General features: G+C 41.0%; 2 protein-coding genes across 5 annotated transcripts in view; one reads left to right on the top strand and one right to left on the bottom strand.

Annotated features, from left to right (window-relative positions):
• The window catches only part of CCDC80 (coiled-coil domain containing 80), a 33,088-nt gene extending 27,156 nt beyond the window's left edge, over positions 1 to 5,932 (top strand). Inside the window, exons 6-8 of the mRNA XM_062208116.1 lie at positions 3,341 to 3,444; positions 3,923 to 4,003; positions 5,429 to 5,932. Coding sequence (XP_062064100.1) covers positions 3,341 to 3,444; positions 3,923 to 4,003; positions 5,429 to 5,775 — 532 coding nt within the window. The 3' untranslated portion in view covers positions 5,776 to 5,932. The remainder of the gene's footprint in view (positions 1 to 3,340; positions 3,445 to 3,922; positions 4,004 to 5,428) is intronic.
• Positions 5,933 to 15,644: 9,712 nt separating this feature from the next.
• The window catches only part of SLC35A5 (solute carrier family 35 member A5), a 34,476-nt gene continuing 22,837 nt past the window's right edge, over positions 15,645 to 27,283 (bottom strand). For all 4 annotated transcript variants that reach the window (XM_062208085.1, XM_062208073.1, XM_062208089.1 and 1 more), the window contains exon 7: positions 15,645 to 27,068. In XM_062208085.1, coding sequence (XP_062064069.1) covers positions 27,003 to 27,068 — 66 coding nt within the window. In that variant the 3' untranslated portion in view covers positions 15,645 to 27,002. The remainder of the gene's footprint in view (positions 27,069 to 27,283) is intronic.

Genomic DNA, 27,283 nt, shown 5'->3' with positions numbered 1-27,283 from the left:
TCAGGAATATTACCTGTTTTATGAAGATATTCAGAGTGGTATAAGATTGAATACATTGTGGATATACCTGACTTATGGTCACAACTCATATCATTCTGCTGATAATTATTGATCTTAAAAATTACAGTGAAATAGTGCATTTTTAAAAAGATTTATTTATTTGAAAGGCAGAGTTACAGAGATGCAGAGGCAGAGAGGGAGGGAGGGAAGGAGGGAGAGAGACAGAGAGAGAGAGAGGAGTCCTTCTTCTGCTGATTGACTCTCCAAATGGCTGCAATGGCAAGAGCTGCACTGATCCAAAGCCAGGAGTCAGGAGTCTCCTCTGGGTCTGCCACACAAGTGCGGGGGCCCAAGGACTTGGGCCATCCTCCACTGCTTTCCCAGGCCATCGCAGAGAGCTGCATCAGAAGTGGAGCAGCCAGGACTCGAACTGGCACCCATACAGGATGCCGGCACTGAAGGTGGTGGCTTTACCCACTACGCCACAGTGCCAGCCCCGAAATAGTGTATTGAAGTCAAGAGCAAGGTAGCCCTGGGTTTGATCTGTGGTTTCACCGCTTACTAACTATGTGACCTTGCACCAATTAACCACTTTGGGCTTTAGTTTCTCATTTGCAAGATGGTGATAATAACTGTATCTGTTCTTAAGATTATTCTGAAGGACAATTTCATAAACATAATAATGGCTCAAGACCTAGCACAAAATAAGTAATCAGTAAGTTCTAGCTATTAGTAGTAATACTAGCATTGGCTATACAGGTCCTGTTTGAGAACTGTGTTATTAAGGGAGAACTGAAAAGGACTCAAACAACAGTTCTGAATTGAAACTTGGGCAAAGAGAAATGTAAAAAAATCAAATAACAGTCCTACAAATAAACGAGTATCCAAATGGGAATTTTCCTTCAAATTTGCTGAGTTGTTGCTGGGTCTGTACAGGCTGGTTGCCGCTGACCATATCCTGAGGCAGTCTGGTCTTCAGTGATGCTCATTTGGTTCAGGCTATAATTACCTTCCCTTGACACAGAAGCTCCAAAGAGTAGGCACACACATTGCGGAATGCCCGTTAAGAGATGCAAACACATGCGTGGCTTGTAGGATTTTATTTCCTGAGAAGCTAAGGTGATTGAGCAACAATTGGTCTGCAATAAAGACCTGAGTCAGGTTCAGATTCTTTCACACATTCTTTGGCTGTGTTGTGAGCAGGGGCCTTGTATCCTAACGGGAAGGTCTGCGGGGACCTGAGTCAGGACTCAGGAGAAATGACCTCTTGGTTGTGTCTGGAACAGGGAGTTTCAGGCCCCATCGCTCTCCAATCAGGAGGACATTCAGTGGTGTGCACAGGTAAACAAGTCAAAATAGAATTCTCCCGAAATAGCTCCCTCCAGGACACCCCCCAGCTCCGTGTGAGGCCAGGAAGGCTGGCCTGGCTGGGATCCTGGCGGGGTGGGGGACGGCGCTGGTTTGGCACACTGCCTAAGGAAGCAGAGGAAGCACAGGAGACCATGTTTGTGACCCGAGAGCAGTCACTGTTCCCTTTCCCATGAAACCTGGGATAATCTCCGACACTCCTCCCCCTCCTCCGTGCCAAACACATTCATCTCCCTATCCTCAGAGGAGATTTTCGTTTTTCTTTCCCTTTGAAGAAAAATAAGCAGAGGAAACGAATGTAATGTCACAGCAAGCCATTCTTGGCAAGCCTTGCGACAGACATGCATTCAGAGGTTGTATTTCATCAGACTATCATTTTCTCTCATTCACCCAAACCACTGTTCCCCCCAAGAGGCCATTTTCTTCAGGGCTCAAAATTCTCATGTTCACTCGGAGGCTGGAAGGGGCACAGGCGGAGAAACCATAAATAAGATCAGCTGGCTGCCAGAGAGTGTCCCAACACTCTGCAGCTGCCTTGACCCAAGGCAGGAAAAACAAGAACTCCTTACCCACTGAAGGTGGGATCCGAGACAACTCCACACACTGCCCCTTGGATGCCTGGATTCTCTGCCTTGTACCCTCCTGGGGTCTCTGACAGCTCCGCCCAACATCTACATCACTGAGAGTGGTAGACTAGGGAAACCACTGGGCCGGGAGCCAAAGAGCTCTGTCTGTCTTTTGCTGCCGCCTTAGATTTATTAGTTGGCCCAGTTACTGACTTTTCTAAGCCTCATTTTGTCCTCTCTAAAATGGGGGAAGTAAGCATGCCTTCCCTGAGCTCTAGTGAGCAACACAGATTGTGTAGTGGAAGTGAGCTACACAATGACACACAAACGTAAGGACTGAATAGGTTGTCCTTTGGCATGGCGATGGGTACTGTCCAGGGTCGGTTCGTAGGTAAAGTTCCAGGATGCAGAAGCCTGCAGACTCAGACACAGTCTTCTGTAGCCATGTCATCATGTGGATAACTCACACCGATAGGCCTCAGGGTCTAATTCTGTATTACCCCTTTGAAGTAGACACTGCTATTTTATATTCTAGAGATAGGACAGCCTGAGACTTAGGTGAACTGAGTGACGCACTCGAGGACACCCAAAAAGTAGCACCCAAAAGGAATTCAAGTGTCTCTGCTATTGCACAAAAGCCCCTTCGACCACCCTGTTGTGTCAGGGTTGAGAGCAGGCACCAAGTTTACTGCAGTGTATGCTCTCTGAAGTCCCACAGTGCTAGGTTTGGCGGCATCCCCCTTCATAGCGGGACCATGTGTGGGCTCCTGGCAGTGATTCTAGGATTAAATTCTAGAACATTTGCTTTCAAGAGAACTACTGGGTGTGAGAAAGGTACACAGAGTTTCTGTTCTTCCAGGGACCCCTATTCACACTTTGAGCCACTTTTCCGTCAACCCTCTTCTCGTCACTGCCATCCACTTAAAACTCAATGTCTTTTTCTACTCTCTTTCTCATTCATATACTCATTTCTTAACCCCGACTGAACCCTCGCGGGGACTCTCCTAAGACTTGAGCTCTCTTCCGTCTTCTGCTAAAGTGCCTTATTTCTGTTGTTCCAGCTGAATGTATAATTTTGGCCCCGTCTTCACTGCCTCTGGGACTTCCTCTTTCCCCAAGTGACATCATCAGGCATGGTGACCACAGCCTCATGTCTGACACATCACACAAACACCAAAGTAGGCAGACTGTGAAATTACAACAGAAAAAGTTACGGGAGTGTGGTAATCCAGTTTAATGGCTTTGACAAGCTGTGAGACAGTTCTCCAGCTCAATGTTTTTTCTGTTTTGGAGGTTTTTTTTTTTTTAATTTGGGCATGGGGGGTGGGGGGGACCAGAGTTACTTGGCTTTCTTTCACTGGCCTCCATTGTGAAGCAGTAATAATGGCCTGCTGCCTCTTTCCCAGGTTCCGATGGAGGAGACGGTTGCTGGTGATCTCTGCTCCTAACGATGAAGACTGGGCCTATTCACAGCAGCTCTCTGCCCTCAGTGGTCAGGCATGCAATTTTGGTGAGTAGGCGGCAGCCACCTCATTACTGCTTTCCCATTCCACTCTCTTCCTGGTCAATTCTAAAATGGAACACAGACGCTTAGATCATGTGAATGTTCCCTGGTCCCCACTGCAGACTCCCAGACACATACTCTATTCCACTGAGTAAAAGTTGCTTTTAGAGTATGGCTTTAGTCATCTGTGGATCTTTTTTTCTCTCTGAATATTCTCTCTTCTCAAGTTCTTCATAAATGTGTTTCAGGACATCTGCTGCTGTATTTTTAATAATCTATATTATCTGCCCCCTGGATTAAAAAAGAAACTTTTCTGAAGATGACCAAAGTTAGTTTTCATCATTTTCTTAGTCAAAAGTGAGCTATTCTACTTACTTGGGTTGTCCTATATTCTTGAAAAGATCTTTATCAGAAATCGGGGCCTTGGAAGTAACAGCTGTCTTCGAATTCTTTCTCCTAATTCTGTGGCTCTCTTTTTTCTCAGGTCTCCGACACATAACCATTCTGAAGCTTTTGGGTGTTGGAGAGGAAGTTGGGGGAGTTTTAGAACTGTTTCCAATTAATGGTAATGTGTTATTATTTTATGTTATTGTTTTTAATGTTTATTTATTTTTTACCTATTTGAAAGGGGGGGAGAGAGAGAGAGAGAGAGAGAGAGAGAGAGAGAGAGAGAGAGAGAGAATGTTTCCATTCACCGGTTCACTCCCCAAATGCTTGCAACAGCTAGGGCTGGGCCAGGCCCAAGCCAGGAGCCTGGCCCTCCATCTGGTCTCCTACCTGGGATCAAAGACTCAAGCACTCGAGCTGTGATCTGCTGCCTCTCAGGGCTCATTAGCAGGGAGCAGGATCATTAGTGGAGAAGCCAGGACTTGAGCCAGCATTCTGATTTGGGATGCAGATGTCCCAGGAGGTGGCTTAACCCGCTGTGCCACAACACCTGTCTCATATTGTCATTGTCAGAAAGTACTAGTTAGTGTTAAGTTCAGTTCAATGATATTAAGCGGTATGCAAGCCTCGAAGTGCCTCGAAGGTGAACCAAGTTCACTGAGTCCTCCCCCAGCCTCATGCGTGTGGGTGTGCTCAGGATGTGTGGAGGAGGAGGCCAGAGTTCAGAGACTAATTCTGATTTTAACTTAAAATCATTCAAAGTATCAATAAAACCATCAGTTTGTTAGCTAAAATAACATTTTGTCTTTATAGGGCATCATCGTTTACAAAGCATTTCCTTCTATAGTATCTCATTTAATTTTCATAATGGTTTTATGAATCACATAGGTCATATATCATTGATTCCATTTCAACATATAAGGTCAAATACTAAAAGGCTTGCAGGAGTTGAAAGAAAATGACTATTGACTAAAGTTTCAAAAAGCAAATTCAGTCTTTCTTTTTTGAGAACAAACAATTTAAACAAGATAATGTGTATAAAATGTGTGGCAAAATGCTGGACAGAACTGACTCCCACAAAGTGCCAGCTCCTTTTATTCTCCCCCTTTTCTTTTTCTCTGTAATCATAATAGTTTAGATACATAAATCCAAATCTGGCATAATTGGTATTTTTTTAACCTTTAACAATGAAATGAGCTATTTGTTTTAAGGACAAATGTCAAAAATAAAACTTTTATTGCAAATATATATGTAAGCTAATTGGAAATAAATTTAGAAGTGTATTCAATATAATGTTTGCTAGGAACAAACTTCTTTAAAGTTGATTTTGCCAGGATTAATATAAGGAATTGGTTTATACCCTGTCACATTTCTATGGAAGAAACATCCAAAATATCAAAGTCTGAAACTAATCACATTGCAGAATAGAAGGAACTTTAATTTTTAGTAGGGAAAAAGTTTGCAAATTATTTTAATTAGATTTGGAGTTAAAGAGAACAGGCACATGGGTCTGCTCGTTATTCTCATAGTGATTTTCCTCTTAGTTTGTGGTTTTCATGAAATGTGCTCTAATCCGCTAACGACTCTCGCAATGCCATTCTAGGGAGCTCGGTTGTTGAGAGGGAAGATGTGCCAGCCCATTTGGTGAAAGACATACGTAACTATTTTCAAGTGAGCCCCGAGTATTTCTCCATGCTTCTAGTTGGAAAAGACGGAAATGTCAAATCCTGGTATCCTTCCCCAATGTGGTCCATGGTGATTGTGTACGATTTAATTGATTCGATGCAACTTCGGAGACAAGAAATGGCCATTCAGCAGTCACTGGGGATGCGCTGCCCAGAAGATGAGTATGCAGGCTATGGTTACCATAGCTACCACCAAGGATACCAAGATGGCTACCAGGATGACTACCGCCACCACGAGAGTTACCACCATGGATACCCGTACTGAACAGAAATATGTAACCTTAGCTCTGGCCAGTTTCCCCTGCAGCTGCACACACCACATGTGGCCAGCTACATCAAGGAGTTCTTCCACATTGCCTACATTCTCTGCCTGTTCCTTTCAGTGTTCTTCCAAGATTAAATAAATAGCAAACTTTCACCTATGTGCGAGTTGTTATTGGAGCCTTAAATCATAAAGACATTTAAAAGAATTGTTTGTTTCTCTAAATAGAGGGGATTTGGTGCTAAATAACAGTACTGAGCATGGATATTATTTTCCTTTTCTTACATTATGGACATTAGTATACAAAAATCTGTAAATATAGTATTTATACATCTCTTCCTTATTTTGCATATTAATTGTTTTGTGACAACTATTACTGTAAGAGAAAAGATAACAGCACGAATGTGTTCAGGAAATACGTGGACAAAAAGAGAACAGATAGCTTCCCAACACTTTTTGAAATGTCAGTCTAAAAGTAATTATGATAGTTCTGCTTTGTGCGAGTTTCCTTCATGAAGCTTGGGCTCAGTGGTGTTGGCCACTAAAGGCAGAGACCAACTCCAGCTTTGTTACCATAACTACTGCCCTGCTTGTTATCTTAGTGTCTTTTCATAGCTAGATCAGGGGGCTGAGAAATCCTCACCAGAATCCGGCACTGCAGCCAGAGGTGATACTTCCAGGGTTCTAGCAGGTTGCCATGGAAGTCCCAGCGTGGAAAATCTGGATCCCTCACACTTGACCCCTGTACTTACTTGCTAGTGGGCTTATTACCATACTGGTGGTTTATATTTTATATTTAGAAAATTACAAGGAAAATGATTACATTCCTTGTGTTTTCACAGGCAAATCTTACCAAGTTATAGTGGATAAAAGTATAGCTGGAAGACTTTAATATTTCTGTTTAAAAAAAGATTTATTTATTTAAAAAGTACAGTGACAGAAAGGAAGGGAGGGAGTGGAGGGAGAGGAGAGAGAGGGAGAGAAGAGAGGAAAGAGGAGAGAGGAAAGAGAGGGAGATAATGAATTTCTATTCCCTGATTCATTCCCCAAATGCCCACAACAGCCAGGGCCAGGCCAGGCTGAAGCCAAGAAGCCAGAACTGAATCCAGCTAGACCACGAGGGTGACAGGGACCCAAACATTTGAGCCATTATCTGCTTCCCCCAAGGACCTTAGCAAGAAGTTGGACAGGAGGTGTGTAGTAGTTGGGATTTGAACTGGTGCTCCAATATGCAACGTGGACATCTGAAGTGGAGGCTTAACACCACAGTGTGCCCTCCCTGCCCCCAGATCCAACCCTTTTTTATGGAGCATTTTTTTTAATCGTTGATAAGATGTAACAAACCACAAAAAGCAAAAGACAAAAAAAAAAAAACTGGAGTAGGAATATTTTACTACTCTCTTTAAAGCATTTGCTACTGTATTCCTTTGTCTATTTTAGATTATTTCACTAGGTCTATTTGAGATTTTATAGAATGACTATTCCTCCATAATATATAAATATGTACTTTTAGGCCAGCGCCGTGGCTCAATAGGCTAATCCTCTGCCTTGCAGCGCCGGCACACTGGGTTCTACTCCCAGTCGGGGCACCGGATTCTGTCCCAGTTGCCCCTCTTCCAGGCCAGCTCTCTGCTGTGGCCCGGGAGTGCAGTGGAGGATGGCCCAAGTGCTTGTGCCCTGCACTCCATGGGAGACCAGGAGAAGCACCTGGCTCCTGCCTTCGGATCAGTGTGGTGCGCCGGCCGCAGCGCACTGGCCGCAGCAGCCATTGGAGGGTGAACCAACGGCAAAAGGAAGACTTTTCTGTCTCTCTCTCTCTCTCTCACTGTCGACTCTGCCTGTCAAAAAAAAATATGTACTTTTAAACAACTTTATTTTCATTTTTAAGGCAGAGAGACAGAGACAGAGACAGTGATCTTCCATGCTCTGGTGCACTTCCCAGAAGCCAGCAATAGCTGGAGCTGGGTGTGGGCTAAGCCAAAGCCAGGAGCTGGGGAACCCAATCCAAGTCTCCCAAGTGAGTGCCAGGGATGTAAATACTTGAACCATTACCTGCTGCCTCTCAGGATGTGTATTAGCAGGAAGCTGGAATCAGAAGTGAAGCCAGGACTTGAACCCAGGCACTCTGATTAGGGATGCATATTCCCCAAGAGGCATCATAACTGCTGTGCCAAATGCCTACCCATAAATCAGTATTTTTCTGAGTAAAACAGAATATGTCTTCCACCATTTAGATTTTGTGTATTGAACATCATGTGAGAATAGTTTTAATAAAAGTCCATCTTTATCAAGATAAAATGGTTTTCAGAATAGGCACATAACAAACCAAACTATATGCTACATGTAATAGATACATCCTATCAAAAAGCATTAGAAAATTTGAGAATTAAATATATACCAGGGAAATGTAACCACATAGAAAGCAGGAGTGAACATATTAATTTCATAAAATCAGGAAAGAAGGGTTTAATATTGTTTAAGGGATGTAATTCAGTGAAGACAGAGTATATAAATATCCATGTACTAAATAATGTGGCATAAACATTTTTTACTGACAAGAGTGAGATAATATCTCATGTGCCTTTTATTTGATTTCCCTGATGGTTAACAAAACTTGGCACATTTTTTCATGTTTTTTTTTTGACCATTTGTATTTCTTCTATAGAAAAATGTCTATTCAGATCCTTTGCCCATTTCTTCACTGGATCATTTTGTTGTTGAAATTTTTAAGTTCCTTATATATTGTGGATATTAATCCTCTTTTTAGACAGTTTGCAAATATTCTTTCCCATTTTGTTGATTTTCTCTTCCCTCTGTCAATTGTTCCCTTTGCTGTGCAGAAGCTTCTTACTTTGATAAAATCTCATTTGTCTATTTTTGTTTTTATTACCTATGCTTTTGGATTCTTTTAAAAAAAATCATTGCCTATGCCAATGTCTTGGAGTGTTTCCTTTAGTAGTTTCATAACATATGACATATCAAAGTAATTTTTTCTCCTTTCCTCCTTCACTTTCCTCTCTTTTATTTTCATTTTTTCAACAAATATTTACCAAATAATATTACTAAGTAATATCTATAAGCCTGCCCTTAGACAGGAAGTCAGATTCCCAGGCACTATCCACTATCAATAATGGGAATGCTCATTTTAACCATTGTAATTATTAACTAATTATTAAAACATCTTGGTGTTGGTTATTCATTTTAATGAGCAGATATTAATAAATGCATTTATGCCACACGTGAATATTTCAGTTGGCTTTTCTGTGTTTATTGCATCCATAAGTTTATTTTCATATCATCTGAACTTTGCTATAAATGATATTAATAGTATAATTTGTAGATCAGTGAATTTAAGAAATCACTCACTCTGTCCTTTCTCCATAAAGACCACTTATTTTTGTTTTATAGGAAGTTGTGGCCTAGAAAGTTCAAATGACTTTAGAATACAATCACAACTGTGTAAACAATGCCCCCACTTCCCCTCTCTCCCATGTTAGAGAAATGTCCTCCTTCCACATTCTTGCTAATCTGTGTGAGGTGTGTCATAGGAGAAACAGGCCCACGTATATTATCTATTTGCCACATTGAAGCCCTGCTCAAACATGCTAATAAAGGGAATGGTGCTTCACTTAGCAGTTGATGCCCTCATCCCACATTATTGGAGTGCCTAGGTTCAGTTCTTGGCTCCAGCTCCAGATTCCAGCTTCCCACTAATACAGTGATGACGGCTCAAGTCATTAGGTTCCTGTCATCCATGTGGCAATAAATTTTGCCAATAAAAACGGATTTCTTAACCATTGCTTCTGAAATCAGGTAGGAACAATTTCTAGGTAAGAGCCCCAAGTAGTCTCAATTCCAGGAAAAATAATAATGAAGGAATTTCATCTCCCAAGGAAACTAATTAGATAGGAATAATAGAAAATTCTCAAAGAATAATATTAATAAGGTTCTAGTTCCTATAATCAAAGAAAGATAACCCTGTTCCGTAACCTGAGATGACTGTTTCAAGCATTCCTCTGGTTTCACTGGCACTGAGAGAGTAATTAGCAAGGCCTCTGAATTCTTTCACAAATGAATGGGTGGAGCAGAAAGAGATCATCATTTGGAAGGCTACAGAAAAATATATAGCTTAGCAGAGGGATCAAATCACATCCAGGGAAAGTGCTATTGGTAAATGTCCTCCAACTGTGTTATCTGGAAAAATAGAAAGTTATGTGTCAGAAAAGGAGAGGACTGGATAATTATGCAACTTTAATCCTTTCTGATGATATAGTTAAAAATTTAGGTATTTTTTTTCATCAAAGCATTTCCTTCCAAATCCACCCCCCCCCAAAGTTAAGAAAGCATGGTTCTTAAATATATGAGAAAAGTTATGGAATTTCAGCATTTATGAAGAAATGTATCCAGTAGAGTTGGTAAAATCTGGAAGATGTGGGGAGGACACAGCATTGTCAAAGTTGCTGGTTGTGAATCAAGAACAGCTTTCCCTCTAAGTTCCCCAGGGCTCTGAGGTGAACAGTAATTCAGTAAAGGAGTCTGTCCTCTGATAACACTGGCACGGGTAGGGAAGACAGAGTGGAGTTGGGAGAGCCCCACTGGCTTCATTTTCTGGAATCTAGTTAATAAGGAAATCCATAACTTCTCACCCTCTGGAAGCCCTGAGGATAAAAGGAGCTCAAGACCAGGGTGAATGATGGCCTCAGTGGGCCCTGACCGACATATCTCAATACATGACATGTGGAGCTTCTAGAAAAATAACAAGGGTCTTGAAAATAACCTCTGTTCGTTTCTCTGCCACCATGGGTTTCCCTCTCCCTGCAGGATTCCCTTCCTTTCCTTGCCTCTTTTCTCCTCCTTGGCACTTCATGGTTTGGGGGTGTACAGATGGTGTGGGGTATTGTTAGTGAGTACCCACCACTTCACATCAAGGGAAAGCACTGTTAAAAACACTGCTGTAGTTCTCTCAAAGTTGGTGTGAAGCTCTTAATTCCAGATATTTTCTTAGTTTTGTGCCTTCTTTAAGTCCTAATCAAGATTTCTGCTATTAAGATTAGGTCAGCAAAGGGCAAGGGTGTGGTGGAATGAGAAGGCCATGCCAACATGGCTACTGGCAAGTGAGCATCAGTTACTCAGGAATGGCTTCGGAAACCACATGGGAAAGCAGCCTGCCTGGCAACAGGCGGTGATTGGTTAGGGCATAAACTACCCTTGACCGGACTGGCTGCCTCGGCTATATAAGCTGCTGTACCAACTGAAATAAATGAGTCTGTGGGCTGCTCGCCTCTGGCCCGCTTTCACCTGACTCCTGGAGTCTGTGTGGTGACTCCGCGCCTCTTGCCCCCACAGCACTCCTCCTCTCAGAATGAGTCCACAGCAACACAAGGGGCCTAATATAACAAATTGATGGGTATCATAAAAGGGTCCCTGGACTTGGGTCAACTGGGTGCAGGTTCTTGCCCTGATATCTACTTACCAGTGTGTCCTGAAAGGGACACATTACCTTTGGGCCTCAGTTTCTCAAAATGAAAGTAGGACTAAATATCAGTATTTTTTTTTTGTACCTTTGTTACATTCATGCATCATTTTGGAACTTAAGAGAGCAAAATACTAAATTTAGTTGCTTCCTATGACTGAATGTAGGTCAAATTCTCAGAGAACCCAAACTAGATAGCTCACATTCTCATTCCAGAGTTTTGTGGGAATGGGGAAAGGCGTTAACTGCATTGAATTCTTTTCATCTCAGTGCATCTGTAGCGAAGAGTCATGGGGTCATCACCTCTAACACACACAACCCCTCACCATTTCCTTACAGCTAGATCGGAGCTTCCAGGGACGCTCAGACTGGCAATGCATATGAGTACCCATGGCATTTGGAGTCCTTCTAATAAGGCATGTGCTTGTTTCAACTCAATTTCCTAATTTGATGACGACGAGTGCACCATCTGATATCCTAAAGCTTGAACAAACTGGGCAGCCCCTGAGCAGACTACAGCAATCTTCAATATTTTTACTTTACTTCTAGAATGCAAAATAATGGTTCTATGTCCCTCAGACCATGGGCCTAGGGAGCTGGGTGAGGGAGACAAGTGATTTTATAGCTGTGATTGACTTTGGGCATAAAGTTCTTTGGCTTTCCTCTCTCCTGGCCCTTTCCCCTCTTCCCAGGCGCCTCTCCCATGACCCTTATTGGCTTGCAGATGGCTACAAATGATTAGGTGTAACGAATAGGCTAAGGGCACCACCCTTCCCAAGGATACCCACAATGCAAAAGGAGATCCTTGAAGGAGGGAGGCAGGGAACACTTTGGTAAATGATTTCTGGAAGATTGCCAGTTTGTACTGAAAGCGAGGCTCACTTTCCTTCCTGAAAATATCAGAGAAAGAGTAAGTTCCTCCTGTAGACTTCACCATCATTCAGTTTGTCTTCAGCCTTTTTTATTTGCTTCTTGTCGTGAATGCTCTTCAGAAAGCACATTAGAACAGGGACAAGGTTCAATTCTAGGAATGTGCCCAAATTTGGGAAGATCTAGTCAGAAAGTTGAAAGCCTTGGTACGTGCAAAGAATCATCTGGTCATCCCAGTTCTTAACCTGGGCTACCAACTTGAAGGTGAGACTCAAGTTACAGGATGATGCAAACTTTACTCTGCTAGAAATCAAGAATATAAAACTGGAGAAGATTTTTCCTGTTCGAGAAACTCGTACTACTACAGAACAGTTCTACACACAATAATTATACAACTCTTGTGCATAATCAGTAATGGGTCTTTACTAGGAGGTGGGATGAGAAGGGTAGGGGGAAGGGACCAAGGAGAGCCAATGAGTGGTGATAGTTCTGCATTCTTTGGAAGCTGGAATTACTATACTGTTTTCCCCTTCAGGTTCCATGTGTTTTGGGCAAGTACTTACATTGGCTCCACCAAAACCCTGTGAATGGCTTCTGAATATCACAGTGTAGGCACAGCTTCTCCATGAAAGATTGTGACACTAGTATTAGCTCATTCATAAAACACCCTCTGCCTGGAATAAACCCAAATGAACAAAAAGGAGTGAATTCATAGGAAAAAGAATCACCAAGATTCAAACTGGAAAACAGCTTTCATCTTACAGCTTGAGCTTTGAGAAGTATATGATTAACACCATGCTCAACATGAATATAACTAGGTATTAGGAAGGAAAGTGAATGCATTTGTAATCTATTACCCATGCAGGGATCTGCTGTTGTTGAAGCCAAGGAAAAGTTACACGGTTATGCCCTGCCTTTATTTTTCCCCTCTGATCCTCCTCCTTTCCTAATGGCAGGAAGAAGACATTGTGAGGGTAGATGGTGGATAAGATTTACAACTAGACTGGAAAAGTTCTATCTTATCTCTGGGGACATCAGAATGTCTGTTTTTTGATGCTTGGCCAAGATAAGAGCAGTGGGATTTATGATGTGTTGTTTAATGGCTGAAACTACCCTGATGACCGCCAGGGTCAGTTTCTTTAATGATCATTTCCAACTGGCCTAACAGATTAAATAAATCTGGCTGGTTAACATGGCCAGAGAGGCATAAAACCTTGCTGGGAAATTTTATTTTAAGCATTCCCAAAGTCAAGTTTTTTAACAGATCTTGGTTCAACAGAGATAATGGAGACAGTGTGGTCTGCGGGTGCAAACAAGGACACTGGGGAGCTCTTGGGCCCTCAATGTCTGTACTCTCCTTTGCATGCCCCGCTGTATCCTTTTAAAGTCTTACTAGGGCATGTTCTGTGGGGTCTGGTGAGTCCTTTGAAATATATGAACTTGGGAAATCTTCGCATGGTGCAATGTTACACATATGAAATACTGAATCTAATATGTAAAAATGTCAAATAGTATATCAAATATACACAAAATATATATGTATATTTACAGTGATTAATATAAAAATTTGAAATCCATGCAGTTTTTTTCCCCAAAGAAACTTTTATTTAATGAGTATAAATTTCCTAAGTACCTTAGGAATATAGTGATTCTTCCCACCGTACCCACTCCTCCCTCCCACCCTCACTCCCACCCCACCTCCTCCTCCCTCTTCCATTCCTAGTTCGATTCTCCATTAAGATTTTCAATTAACTTTATACACAGAAGACCAACTCTATACTTAAATTACAACAACTTGCATACATACACACACACACACAAACTATATGAGAACAAATTTTACAGTTAATTCTCATAATGTAACTCATTGAGGACAGAGGTCTTGCATGGGGAGTTAGTGCACAGTGATTCCTGTTGTTAATTTAACAATTGACACACACACTCTTATGTATGATGCCAGTGATCACCCTGGGCTCTTTACATGAGCTGCCAAGGCTATGGAAGCCTTTGTGATCAGAGACTCCATCAGTATTTAGACAAGGCCATAAGCAAAGTAGAAGTTCTCTCTTCCCTTTGGATAAAAGTATATCCTTTGATGGCCACATCTTTCCACTGGGGTCTCACAGAGGTCCTTCATGTTGGACATTTTTATTTTTGCCACAGTATGTTGGCTTTCCAACCAATGCATAGTTTTTTGCATTTTTCCTGAACTTTTTGGTGATCTCTGGTATGCATGGACTTTGCATTACTTTTCACCAAAATAAAATCTTTTAATTCCATTTTCACAAACTTCTGGAAATACTTTTGTATATTACATAACTATAAGAAATATAAATATAATGTAAAACATGAAAATTCTAGACAATTTCACAGCTGTGGAGAGAGAGTTGTACACTGCTTTCAAGGCACATCACTTAACTTGACTTTTCACCAAGGTAGGAGGGCTTAATGTAAAACAAGGGGACAAACTAAAATCTCAAGGGATAGCCCCCTCCTCAGATAGTTGATGGTGCTGTCCCTCTTTGTGGAAGTGGCCTTTAAAGTTGCAGCTTCAGCCAATGTAGAGGAAAAGCACACAACCACAAAGTTCTATTATTATAATTTTCTGAGGTTCCTGCTCCTCTTCCACCTCCTTGAAGCAGCTTCTGAGCCCTTTAAAAGTACAAGTTCAGTGTCCAGGAAAAGAAGAACTAGGTAAAGGAGATTCATATTATTTTGCGGCAAATAATAGGTTCAAGCACAATGTTTAAAGATGAGTATATAGAAAATTTAAATAAACCTACCCAAAGGGAATTTAAGCACTCAAGTCTTAAAAAATAGCTCACCAAAGAAAAAATACACACACACACACACACACAAATCCATCCATACACGTATTTTTATAATATATCGGGAAAACTTTTACCTTTTGGAGAATTATTTTTCAGACAAACTGCTATCTGTATTAAACAGCTATAGAAAGTAATCAAAAGTGCAGTTTCTTTGAGCAATAATTTGGAAAAAGTATGCAGTTAGTAGTCGTTAAATGCTAAAAGGGTTTTGGTAGTGTTGAAGACACTGCTAGAGAGGTACACATCTCATATCAGAGTGCTTGGATTTCAGTTTCTGGTTATGCACCCAATTCCAGCTTCCTGCTGATGTGCACTTTGGGAGACATCAGATGACAGTTCTAGTACCTAGGTCTTTGCCACCTATGTGGGAGATCTGTCCTTAGCTCTGGGTTCCTGGCCTCATGAGCTTCATCTGCATCTCCACATGGGTGGCATGGCCCAAACCCTTGAGCCATCTTCCACTGCTTTTCACTGGCCATTTGCAGGGAGCTGGATTTGTAATGGAACAGCTGGGGCACGAACCAGGTGCCTATGTGGAATGCCAGGGTTTCAGGCAGTGGCTTTACCTGGTTTGCCTCAATAAAAATTTTTTAAAAATGAAGTTCCAAACTTATGACAGCATCAGTTCTAAGAAACGTTATTTTACATCTTACTACAAAAGTATACCCCCAATTAAACATCACACCTCATAATCGCTTAGAATTTTTTATTTACATTTGTTTAAAGAGCTTTAAAATATTTACCATGTATCATTTTCTAGTAGCATGAAAGGGAATTTATAAACTAAATAAATTAAAATACTCTAAAAACATCTTCCCATTTCAAGTCAGAAGCTTTGAATCACTTTTTGGTGAACAGTCGTCACTGTCAAAGAACAGTTCTTTGGGACACTGAAAGAATGGATGATGATGCATCGTTTCTTTCTTTTAAAAAAAAAAGATTTATTTATTTGAAAAACAGAGAGAAGGAGAGAGAGAAAAGGAGAGAGAGAGAAGAGGAGAGGCGGGAGACGAGGAGGGGGAGGGGGAAAAGGGGTAGAGGGGAAGGGGGAGAGAAAGAGAGAGAGAGAGAATCTCACATCCACTGGTTCACTTCCCAAATGGCCACAATGGCTGAGGCTGGGCCAGGCCAAAGCCAGGAGCCAGAAGCTTCATCTGGGTCTCCAACGTGGGTGCAGGGGCATGGGGACTTGGGCCATCCTCTGTTGCTTTCCCAGGAGCATTAGCAGAAGTGGATTGGCCGGGACTTGAACCAGCACTCATATGGGTTGCTGGCACTGCAGGCAGAGGCTCAACCTTCTATACCACAGCATTAGCCCAATGCATAATTTCTTCAAGAGAATTTCTTGGCATCCCCAGCATCTTCTACCAGGCTGCTGACACCTGTTCTATAGAGTCTGAGGATTGCGTGTTCTTGATCTTACCAAGAGGCATCAATGAAGATGTTCAGACAATAATCAAGGTCATTCTCTCCTTAAGTGGTCCTGAAGTGATTTGTAGGCTGAATAAGCACAGTTATACAGTCATGCCAAATGCCTGGATGTGCAAGCAAAGCAACTTTATCACTGCTGCCACAAGGCTTTAGCTATTTTAACACATCTGTGTTTAAAACATCCCAATTTCAGAGATAGTACTATGTGAAAACATGAATTTCAGAATAGATGAAATACACTACCTACAGCAGGTCTGGATTGGATTCCCAATGCTTATTAAGAAAAATGGGGAGCTGGGAGGAACCACATTGTTCTAAATTCTTCCATCTTTTGGTGAAAGGAATAAATGACTACTTCGTAATTTTTGAAACTGAAACACTTGTAAAGTTCTGAGTTGCTTTTAAATGTAAGAGTTATCATTAGTAATAAAGCGGACTATGAAACAAGTGGAATAAATTTCAAGTATCTTAAGAAACTTTCAGACTAGTTCAAAATATCAAACACCAATGTACTCTCAAGTTATTGTAGGCTAACCAGAAGCAAAATTAGACCTAATAATTCAATTAAAAACTATGCAAAGAAAACAAACTATGAAAACAATATTCAATATAACACCAATATCATTATCAATTTTAATACATTAAAATTAGGGTCATTATGACAGCATTATTCCCACTACTGATACATCATTTCATATTTATATTATGAAATATGCGAACAGTATAATATTGGACAAGTAGAATTTATGACAAAAGAGCATTACATGAGAAAAATGGTAACTTTTTAATGATGAAGAACACATACAAATAAATTATAATATAAATAGCATGCCCCTTTCTGTACCAAAAAAAAACATGAAATGATACAAAATGAAAAAATTGTTCAGAAATACAAGAAAATAACAGAAACAGAAATGCCCATGAAACATGATGGAAATATCCAAATTTTCAACTAAAAGAGTACATATCTCATTCTTTAACCAGATCTATGAAAACCAGAAACTGACAAGAGTATGAATGAAAATCTCAGTCACACAATCCTTGACTCAAAACAGAATGTTTAGAAATAATGACAGCACTGCATGTCAAAGTCTTTACAGATTGGTCAAAGCTGTGTATACTCCAAGGAATGTTTCTTTTAGTTACAAACATATTCATTAGCAAACAGAAAAAGGAAGTGCATTTCAACTATGGAAGATGGAAAAGCAACATAAGCTAAACCCTAACAAAACAAAATAGGAATTTTAATAAAGTGAAGCAGTCTGGGAAGACAGCAAAAGAGGATGCACCGGTAATCTGCCTGCTTACCTAGACAATAATTGCACTGGTAGAATCTCTCATGGAACTATTTTGGAACCCTGGAGTCTACTGAAGGCTTGCAACTTACAGGGAAGGCTTGGACTGTAAACTGCAGTTAATTTTGGTCAACTTCAGCTAGTGCAAGAGTAGCTGCTACCCATCCTGTACCCCTTAGCCCTGTGGCAGGCAGCTGTGCTCATGTTCCTGGAGCAGCTTGCACACAGCTGTACCCAGTGTAGGCAAAAATGTCCCAGTTCTTCAAATACTGGAGGTCTTTACTCTCACCACTGATGGTGCGGAAAGAGGTCATAGCAGATGTTATAACTCTCAGCCATTGTTGCAAGGCCTCCCCCTTTTGACTGAAGTGATTTCTAAGGGATTTTTAGGGTCAACACCCTTTTCCTTTGTGACAACTGATTTTAGGTGTCAACTTGACTGGATTAAATACCTAATTAAGTGGTGAAACATTATTTCTGGGTGTGTCTATATAGTGTTTCCAGGGGGAGAATGCTCTGTGAGTCAGTGGACTGGAGTGGAAAGATCCAGCCTCAGTGTGGTTGACGCCACCTAATTGGCTGCAGTCCTGGATAGAACAAAAAAGGAAGGTGATTTCCTCTTTCTCCTGAACTGAGACACTTCTGCTGCTGCCCCTTGGACACCAGGACTTCAAGTTCTTTGGCTTTTGGACTCTGCACCAGTTGCTCCCCAGGTCCTCAAACCTTTGACCTCCAACTGAAAGTCTCACCACTGGTTACCTGGGTTCTGAGACCATGCTACCAGCATCCCAAGGTCTCCTGTGTGCAGATGGTCTGCTGTGGGACCTCTGAGTCTTCCTAATCATGTGTGCCAATTCCCTTAACAAATCCCTTTTAATTTAATAAATCTTTTGATACATTTATCTTTCTACCTACCTACCTATGTATTTACTTACCTATCCATCCATCAATTATTTCCCTTTCTCTGTAGAATTTTAATACAAATTTTTTTTCTAGAGAATTTTAAGAATGAGTTTTCATAATTAGTTTTGGAGTTTCTAGAATTGGCTGCCTAATCTGATCAGCCTCAAAAGGATAAGGATTCTACACCTAATAGTACAGATAGTCCATGGTGTGAACTGTCTATAAAGATACCCCAAATAACCTGTTTTGAATTCTGCTAACTAACCACTTTTGAGCATTGTGGAAAATTAAGGAATACAAGAATGTTGACAAGCTGCGTCTAATTGTCACTGGACCAAGTAAAATAAAAGGATGAGTGTAAGGTTTGAAACTCGTGGTGCTGCACAGTCTGAGAGTTTCTAAGTGCGCTATGATATGAGAATCCTCTCTCCTGTAGCCCTAAGAGTGAAATTGCTGAAAGTTAAACATAAGCCCTCATCACGCAACTGACTGAATTACAAGGAAAAGTTGAACTTCCAGCCTCACAGGGTGTCTACTATGAAAACAAGGGCATGGGTCTGGGAAGAATAATATCCTGTAAGCTGAGATGGGAAGTGTGGGAAGATTCTGATGAGGCTGGAGACATTGCCCTCCTAAATTCTGAAGTCTTATTTGCCAGCAGAAAAGGCCTCCCTACTCCTAGTGGCAGCAGTGTTTCACCCACAGCGTTGCTGGCTGTTCCGCCTCTGTCTGAAGGAATTAACCCGGCACTGCCTGAGGAAACAGTAATGGCCTTTCCTGAGGCAGCTGCTAAGCAAGACATTGCTGATTCTCCTTAAGACACACTCTCACCACTCTTGCTAGCAGGCCCCAAAAGGTCACGTACGAAGTGTGACCCAGGAGGAATCACACCATATCCCAGAAGAAATACTTGGTTTTCTAATTTATACAAGCAAAATATGGGGAACATATGTGGGAATGAATATGAAGGGTGTGGAATAGTGGTAGAAGGACGTAAAGTTGGATCAGGATGAATTTAGTGGAATGGGCCCTATATACAGAGATTTTGCATTGAATGTTGTTGCTAATGGAGTTAAGAAAGGTACTGCTTGTTGGTTTGGTCAGATTAAAAGACATGGATCAAAAGATGGCCCCCCCATTAGCAAGTAGGAGATACCTGATCTCTTTGGCTTAACATACAGGAAAGGAATCAAAGGCTTAGGGATATAGGAATGTTAGAATGGCTTTGTCATTTAAGACCTATTCATCCACACTGAGAAGATCCAGAAAACATACCTTGCACCAATACCTTGACAAATATGTGAGGAGTCCAGCATCCCTAAATAACTCCATGACTGTTCTTGTCTGTAGGCCAGACTTTATTGTGGGAACTACAGTCACTCAATCGGAAAACTTAAAATGCATTGGGAATAATTAGATTCCAGGATAGCAGAGGCTAAGTGCTAGCCAGTTAAAGGTCAAAGGCAAAGTGGACACAGTTATTATAATCAACAGCAGAGGCAAAACAACAATCAGAATTGTTTGATCATGCAGATTTATGGCACTGACTAATTATGGTATTCCTAGAGGTAAAATCGATAGGAAGCCTACTAAATTCTTAACCTATATAGGCAGAACTTCCAGGTCATGTAAACAAAACTTTACTTTTAATCACAGAGTCATGACTCCTCAATAAATTCACAGACTTGAATCAGTTTATAGACCCCAAACCCCTTGAATTAAGGGGAGGCTGGGTTACTTCCAGGAAGAACCCTGGTAACTCTACTGACAATTTATACTGTTCCTCTTTCTCCCATTCCATTTCAAACAGTAAGGGTAACCATGCACTGGGGAAAAATACAATCAGAACTTTCAATGACTATTGGACTGTGGCTGTGAACTGACATTGATTTCATGAGACCTAAACACCACTGCGGCCCTCCAGTCCCTGTAGGTGCTTATAAAAGCCATGTTTAGTTCAGGTCCAACTCAGTGTTGACTATGTCTACAAAGCCATCATGTGGTCATTTCCCCAGTTCCAGAATGTGTAAATTCAACAGAGATACTTAGCAGCTAGCAGAATTCCCACATTGGCTCCTTAACCTATGGAGAGCTCTAACGGTGGGAAAGGTTGAATGGATCCCATAAGCGCTGCTTTTATTAAGGAAAGTAGTAAATTAAAGACAAGGCTGCATATCTTGGCCGCGGGGTGGGGGGATGGGGGGAGGGGGCTGCTGAGATTTGTGCCATCATTAAGGACTTGCAAAACACAGGTGTGGGGACTCCCATCACATTTCCATTCAACTCTCCCACTTGTCAGGGCAGAAGACAGATGGAACCTGAAGAATGACAGGGGATTACTATTAGCTTAACCAAGTGATGACTCCAACTGTAGCTGCCACACCAGATGTGATATCATTGCTTCAGCAGAAGTAATAGTGGTATTTGGTATGCAGCTATTGAAATGGTAAATGCTTTTTTTCTCCATACCTTCCCACAGCCCCCCAGAAGTAGTTTATTTTCAGCTGGCAAGGTCAGCAACACAATTTCACTGTCGTACCTCAGAAGTAGGTCAACTCTTCAGTACTATGTTATATAGTTCAGGTTCACCGGACCTTGATCCCTGTTCCCTTTCACGAGATATCATATTGCTTTGTAATAATTATGATGTTATGCTGTTTGGACTTAGTAACTACTTTGGACTTATTGGTAAGGAATTTGATTGTGTATCCAACTAAAATTCAGGGGCCCATCCTCGGTGAAATTTCTAGAGGCCCAGTGGTGAGAGGCTTATCAAGATAACACTTCTATGGTGATAGATTTCTGGCTCCTTCTACAATCAAGAAAGAGGAATGATTCCTACTGAGCCTATTTGGATTTTGGAGGCAACACACTTTGGTTGCCTCACTTAATTGTGCTATTCTGGATCATCTACCGAGTGACCCAAAGCCTGATAGTTTTGAGTGGGGTCCAGCACAGAAGGCTCTGCAATAGGTCCAGGATGCTACATAAGCTGTGCTGTCTCTAGTAACAGATGATCCACAGATTCAATGGTACCTGAGGTGTGAGAGGTAGACAGGGATGCTGTTTGGAGCTTTCAGGAAGCCTCTATGGGACACACTCACAGTGGCAGCTTTTAGGATTTTGGATCAAGCCCCTGCCATCATCCAAAAACTACTCTCCTTTTGAGAGAGAAAACTCTTGGCCTGTTCTGGGCTTTAGTGGAAACTGGATATTTAACCACAGGTCATCAAATTATGCCAGCTAAGTTGTCTATCATGAGCTGAGTATTATTTGATTCACCATGCCATAAAGTTTAGTTTGTACAGAACTCTATCAAATGGAAGTGGGATATCCATCATCAACTCTGAGCAGGTCCTGAGGCTCAAATAAGTTACATGAAGAAGTGGCTCAAGTGCCCATAGCTCCTACTCCTGCAACACTGCCTCCTTTCTCCCAGCCTGCATGTATGGCCTCACGGGGAGCATCCTATGAACAATTAATAGAGGAAGAGAACACTAGAACTTGGTTTATCAATGGTTCTAATAATCAATGATACTCAGGCATCACCCAAAAGTGCACAGCTGTAAGACTACTATAGCCCCTTTCTGGGACATCCCACAGTGGTACAGAAAGATCTTCTTTGTGGACAGAACATCAAGCAGTATTCTAGGTTGTATACTTTGCTTGGAGGGAGAAATGGCCAGACACACAAGTAGATAGTGATTCATGGGCTATGGCCAATGGTTTGACCAGATAGACAGGGACTCTGAAGGAAAATTAATGGCAAAGAAATTTGGGGGTAAGGTACATGAATAGACCACTCTAAGTGAGCAATGGCTGTGAAGGTATCTGTGTTCCATATGAAAGCTCACCAAAAGGTGATTTTGGTAAAATAATCAAGTGGATTTGATAATACATTATGATGATCCCAGATAGCTCCTTTCCCCAGTTACCTTGTCATTGCCAAAATGCGCTCAGACAACAAGTGATTATAGTAGCTGGGATAAAGATTCTACATGAGCTCAGCAATATGGACTTCCACTCACCAAATAAGTTCTAGAGAAGGATGGTGGTGGTAGTGGTGGTTGTGCAACAATAGGACCATACTTAGTTCCACAGAACTGTACCGTTAAACACAGTTAATACAGTAAATTTTATGCCATATGCACAATGCCATAGTAAAACGTCTGGAAAAATTACTAGAAATAGTTAACCTATGTTTTTATAAAAAGAGAAAACAATCACATACAAAATTATGAATGAGAAAGAAAACAGAATAATGGTAACAGGAAATTAAAAGAATTATGAGAATGACAGCTCATAACTTACTATGCAAATAAATTTAAAAATCTGTATAAATGGTTACTTTAGGAAAATATAAATGATAAGAGTGAACCAAAAAGAGGAAGTGGAAGAGATGGAAAACTAGGGAAGGGGGAGCAATATGTATGGATGTAACCTAAAACATGCTAGTCTAGGCTATTTTATTAGTGAGTTCTTTTGGAACTTCAGGGAACACATAAAGCTGACATTTAAAAATTTTTCCCCAGGGCACAAAGGCCATTATGGGATTGTTGGGGATGTGAGTTCATAAATCCCATCAGGATTAAATGCACTACCAGCAATATCAGCAGATTTCTGTTATCTTGGCAGAGATACTATGACATGTGAAGAAATTAATACAGAAAATGAGGGCAGAGGTTCTGCAGGGCTATTGGGCTCTAATGTTTTTATCTGAACAAAGTATCACTTTCTCATTCAATTGATATTTGAGTTGAAAACTTACTAGTTTTATAGCTTTGTAATTTAATGTGTAAAGGTGTTTTGGTTTTCATATAAAAAGTATAAGTAAATTAGTTTATACTTCATATTATATTTGTCTACATTTAAGTCACAGTGAAGTAGAAAAAAGATGCGCACTGAGATTTATGAAAAATGCTTTTTTTCCCTTTAAAGAGGGGAATATATGTTATTCTTTTTTTTTTTTTTTTTGACAGGCAGAGTTAGACAGTGAGAGAGACAGAGAGAAAAATCTTCCTTTCGTTGGTTCACCCCCCAAATGGTTGCTACGTCCAGTGCGCTGCGCTGATCCAAAGCCAGGAGCTTCCTCCTGGTCTCCCATGCGGGTACAGGGCCCAAGCACTTGGACCATCCTCCACTGCCTTCCTGGGCCACAGCAGAGAGCTGGACTGGAAGAGGAGCAACCGGGACAGAACCTGGCGCCCCAACAGGGACTAAAACCTGGAGTACCAGTGCCACAGGCAGAGGATTAGCCTAGTGAGCTGCGGCGCCGGCCATGTTATTCGTTTTTTAAAACACTCTGCTCTAGGCTTTAAAGAGTCAGAATCACTATCTTTTCACTGAGTCCGACTCTCTCTGCCTCTTTTCCCCACTTGGAATGGCAGGACCTCACGAGTACAAGCAGGATATAGCTAAAGGGGAAAGAACCCAGGAGGACAGGGGCTGTGTTTGAAGTCTGCTGGGCCTGCACAAAGAGGGAAAGGATTCCTTGAAGCTACACCTTTTGCCCAGCTCACAGTAAGATGGGTTCTGCCTGGGGACTCAGAGAGAAAAAAAAAGAAAAGCCCTCGAGCTATAAACAGTAATTCCGCCCTGAGTGGCCCCTCTGTATGTGGTGCTTGAAAACCTATGGCAGCTGGTCCAGGATCTGAGATCCTGGGTCTAAGCATACTTTTCCCCCATAAGCAGCAGTCATGTTCCTGCTTCTCAGGATTAGCCACATTCCTCAACAGAAGTCCAGTCCTAGGATGCATAACAAGAGCTAACCCAGGTCATTCACTGCAAACCACACCTGTGATTCAAGGCTATTCAAAAACTACTGGAGGCTGGCGTTGTGGTGTGCTGGGTGATGCTGGCATCCCATATGGGTGGCAGTTCGAGTCCCAGCTGCTCCACGTCAGATCCAGCTCCCTGCTGGCGCTCCTGGGAGGGCAGCAGAGGATGACAGCTTGGAGCTTGGGCCCCTGAACCCATGTTGGAGACCTGGTTGAGGCTCCTGGCTCCTAGCCTAGCCCTGGTCATCATTGTGGCCACTTGGGAAGTGAGCCGGTAGATGGTGAATCTCAATCTCAATTTCAATCTCTCTCTCTCTCTCTCTCTCTTTCCTTCTTCTGTGGCTCTGCCTTTCAAATTAAAAAAAAAAATTGATGAATTAGTTGTATTTCATAACTGCCTAGAAGAGACTCTAAACAGGGAATTATTTCAGCAATCACTTAGTCCAACTTCCAAGATCAATGAAGGAATCTCTTCTAAAACATCCTCATGACAGACTTTCTTCTTCACCACTTCAGGGCAGAGAATTTACTAACTCTCTATTAGGCTTCAGGAAGAGCTTTTCTACTGTTACAAAGTATCAATTGTTGGGAGAGTCTTCTTTATAACAAAAGAATCATCTTCACCTTAGAACTCTCACTGGAGTTTGGTTGTGCAATTCCTTTCCCACATGTTAATTCTTCTCTCCAATTTATACACTCTCTAGATTTTACAGAGCACCCGGAAAACGATTTTCAGACCTTGCACCTTCAAGATATCCTCCTCAAACCAGTGGTACACTGGTTGTGCTCCAGAACATATTTTTGTTTCTTTTATTATACTATTTCTCTTTCTCTCATTAGTGGTAAGATAACAAATTTTACTTTGGGCAACAAATGCTTTCCAAAAGGAAAGGTGGAAAAAATTTTAAAAGCTGGGGCTGAACTGGCACTGGAACCAGGAGACAGAAACTCATTCCAAGTCTCCCATGTGGGTAGCAGGAACCCAATCACTTGAGCCATCACTGATGGCTCCTGAGGTCTACATTAGCAGCAACTGGAATCAGGAGCAAGAGCCAGAACTGGGCATCAAACCCAGATACTCTGAAGTGGGACACAGGCATCTTAGCCAGTGTATTAACCACAAGGCTAAGCACTCATCTCCATTGTTGAAATTGAAAGCACTCCACATCCCACCTCACATGCCAGAGTGGTGACATAAAAAAAAGGTTTAACAATTATTTCAATTACAAATTTCCACCAACTCTCCTGGTCTTACTGTTGTACACATCACAGAGGAATTATATCCCAGCATTCTCTTTTATAAATATCTGCATGAAAATTAAGGGAAAGAAGAGAAGAGTATGCTGTATGAGAATGACACCTCATAGCTCATATTTTAGTACAGTTCTCTAAACATACAGGCCTGTCAGCTAGAGTTTGCTCTTCCATCATCACCCAGCTACATGACCCTGGGCAAGTCATTCTGCTTTCTCAGTTGTATCTATCCCCTGACTTCTCTAATACAGTTAACTAACTGCATGCAAAATACTCTGAAAAATACTGTGCACTTATAATTTTGAAACATTACTATCAAGGAATTTGATTATTGGTCTTCCTAATTTTAGAGTAATACTATTCATATCTCAGTAAAAGACAATATTTCATTGCAAAGTGATCCTTTAAAATGGATCTCCTGGGCGTAAGTCTTAGTGACAATCTAGTATGATTCTGAAGCCAGAGCTGTGGACTACAGCGTGACTCTTGGGAACAGCATATGAAACAAATACAAGCAAGTACTAAAGTATAAAAATTAAGTCACAAGCTTGATTAATATCTGATAAAATATCTTCTTGGTACTTGTCTAAAATATAATAATCCAAGTGTGATGATGCCAGGATTTTGTTGATATACAAACTGAGAAAGGGAAAAAAGCCCACCATGACTTGATTAAATAAGTTAAAATACAAGTGGTAACTTTGGTGACCTGGGAACCAAGTTTCACCTAAATTGAAGCTTTCTTGTATAGATAAACAGTAAAATATGATTACTGAAAACAAAATTTCCCATGAATTCCTAAAAACTAAAATATTCTGAATAATTGCTTCTTCAGCAGAACACTGAGCACAGACTACTTACCACAAGTCTATGGGATACTCAGATATTTATGTCCTTCAATCCAAATTTTTAAAAAGAGTTCCACAGCTTTTGAATTGCAAGATGACCATCTCTAGGGCCTCAAAATTCAAGGGACAACCTAGATGTTTATGATAATAAAGAAGGGAAGACTGCAGTCTCCAGGCTAGATGCACACCATCATGAATTTCTGGCACACTGATCCTCGTTGCATATTTACAGGATATACCTAACATGATTATTGCAAGATTTTTGGAACCTCTGAGGACAAAGTAAATAATGTGCAAATATATCTTGCCGACTTATCAAATACAAGGCCATTAATTTTGTCTCTATATTATTACTCTGTTAGTTCCTTATAACTTTTACTCTTTATGTGCTCTAAAGACTTGGATGGCACAATTTAGATGGTTAGATACATGCAAAGAATACTATGCTTTAGAAATATTCTTGGGTTAATGAAGTGAAAAGTTAAATATTAGAAATGCTGAAAACATGAGAGTAAGGTGTGTGAGAGCTGCCAACTATTTGGTACCAATTAGAAAGTATCTTCATCTGACTCATCACTCTTGGGTTTGGTAAGTCTTTCCAGTTCCTCTCCATCCTAAAAGAAAATATGAAATCAATAATTAATCCAAACAAAACTAGAGAAGAAGTACTTTTAATGACTACGAAGAGAAAGCCTCACTAAATACACTAGGGTCTTAATGATTCAATCATGGGTCTTATTTCATTGAATTGTAAAAATAACCTGCATTTTAAGTTGTAAATAAATTGTAAATATAACTTATTTCAAATGAAATAAGTTTTTAAACAGAA

The sequence above is a fragment of the Lepus europaeus genome, chromosome 2, assembly GCF_033115175.1.
Source record: "Lepus europaeus isolate LE1 chromosome 2, mLepTim1.pri, whole genome shotgun sequence".
NCBI lineage: Eukaryota > Metazoa > Chordata > Mammalia > Lagomorpha > Leporidae > Lepus > Lepus europaeus.
The sequence above is the reverse complement of the archived record's forward strand: the minus strand, read 5'-3'. Positions and strand labels throughout refer to the sequence as shown.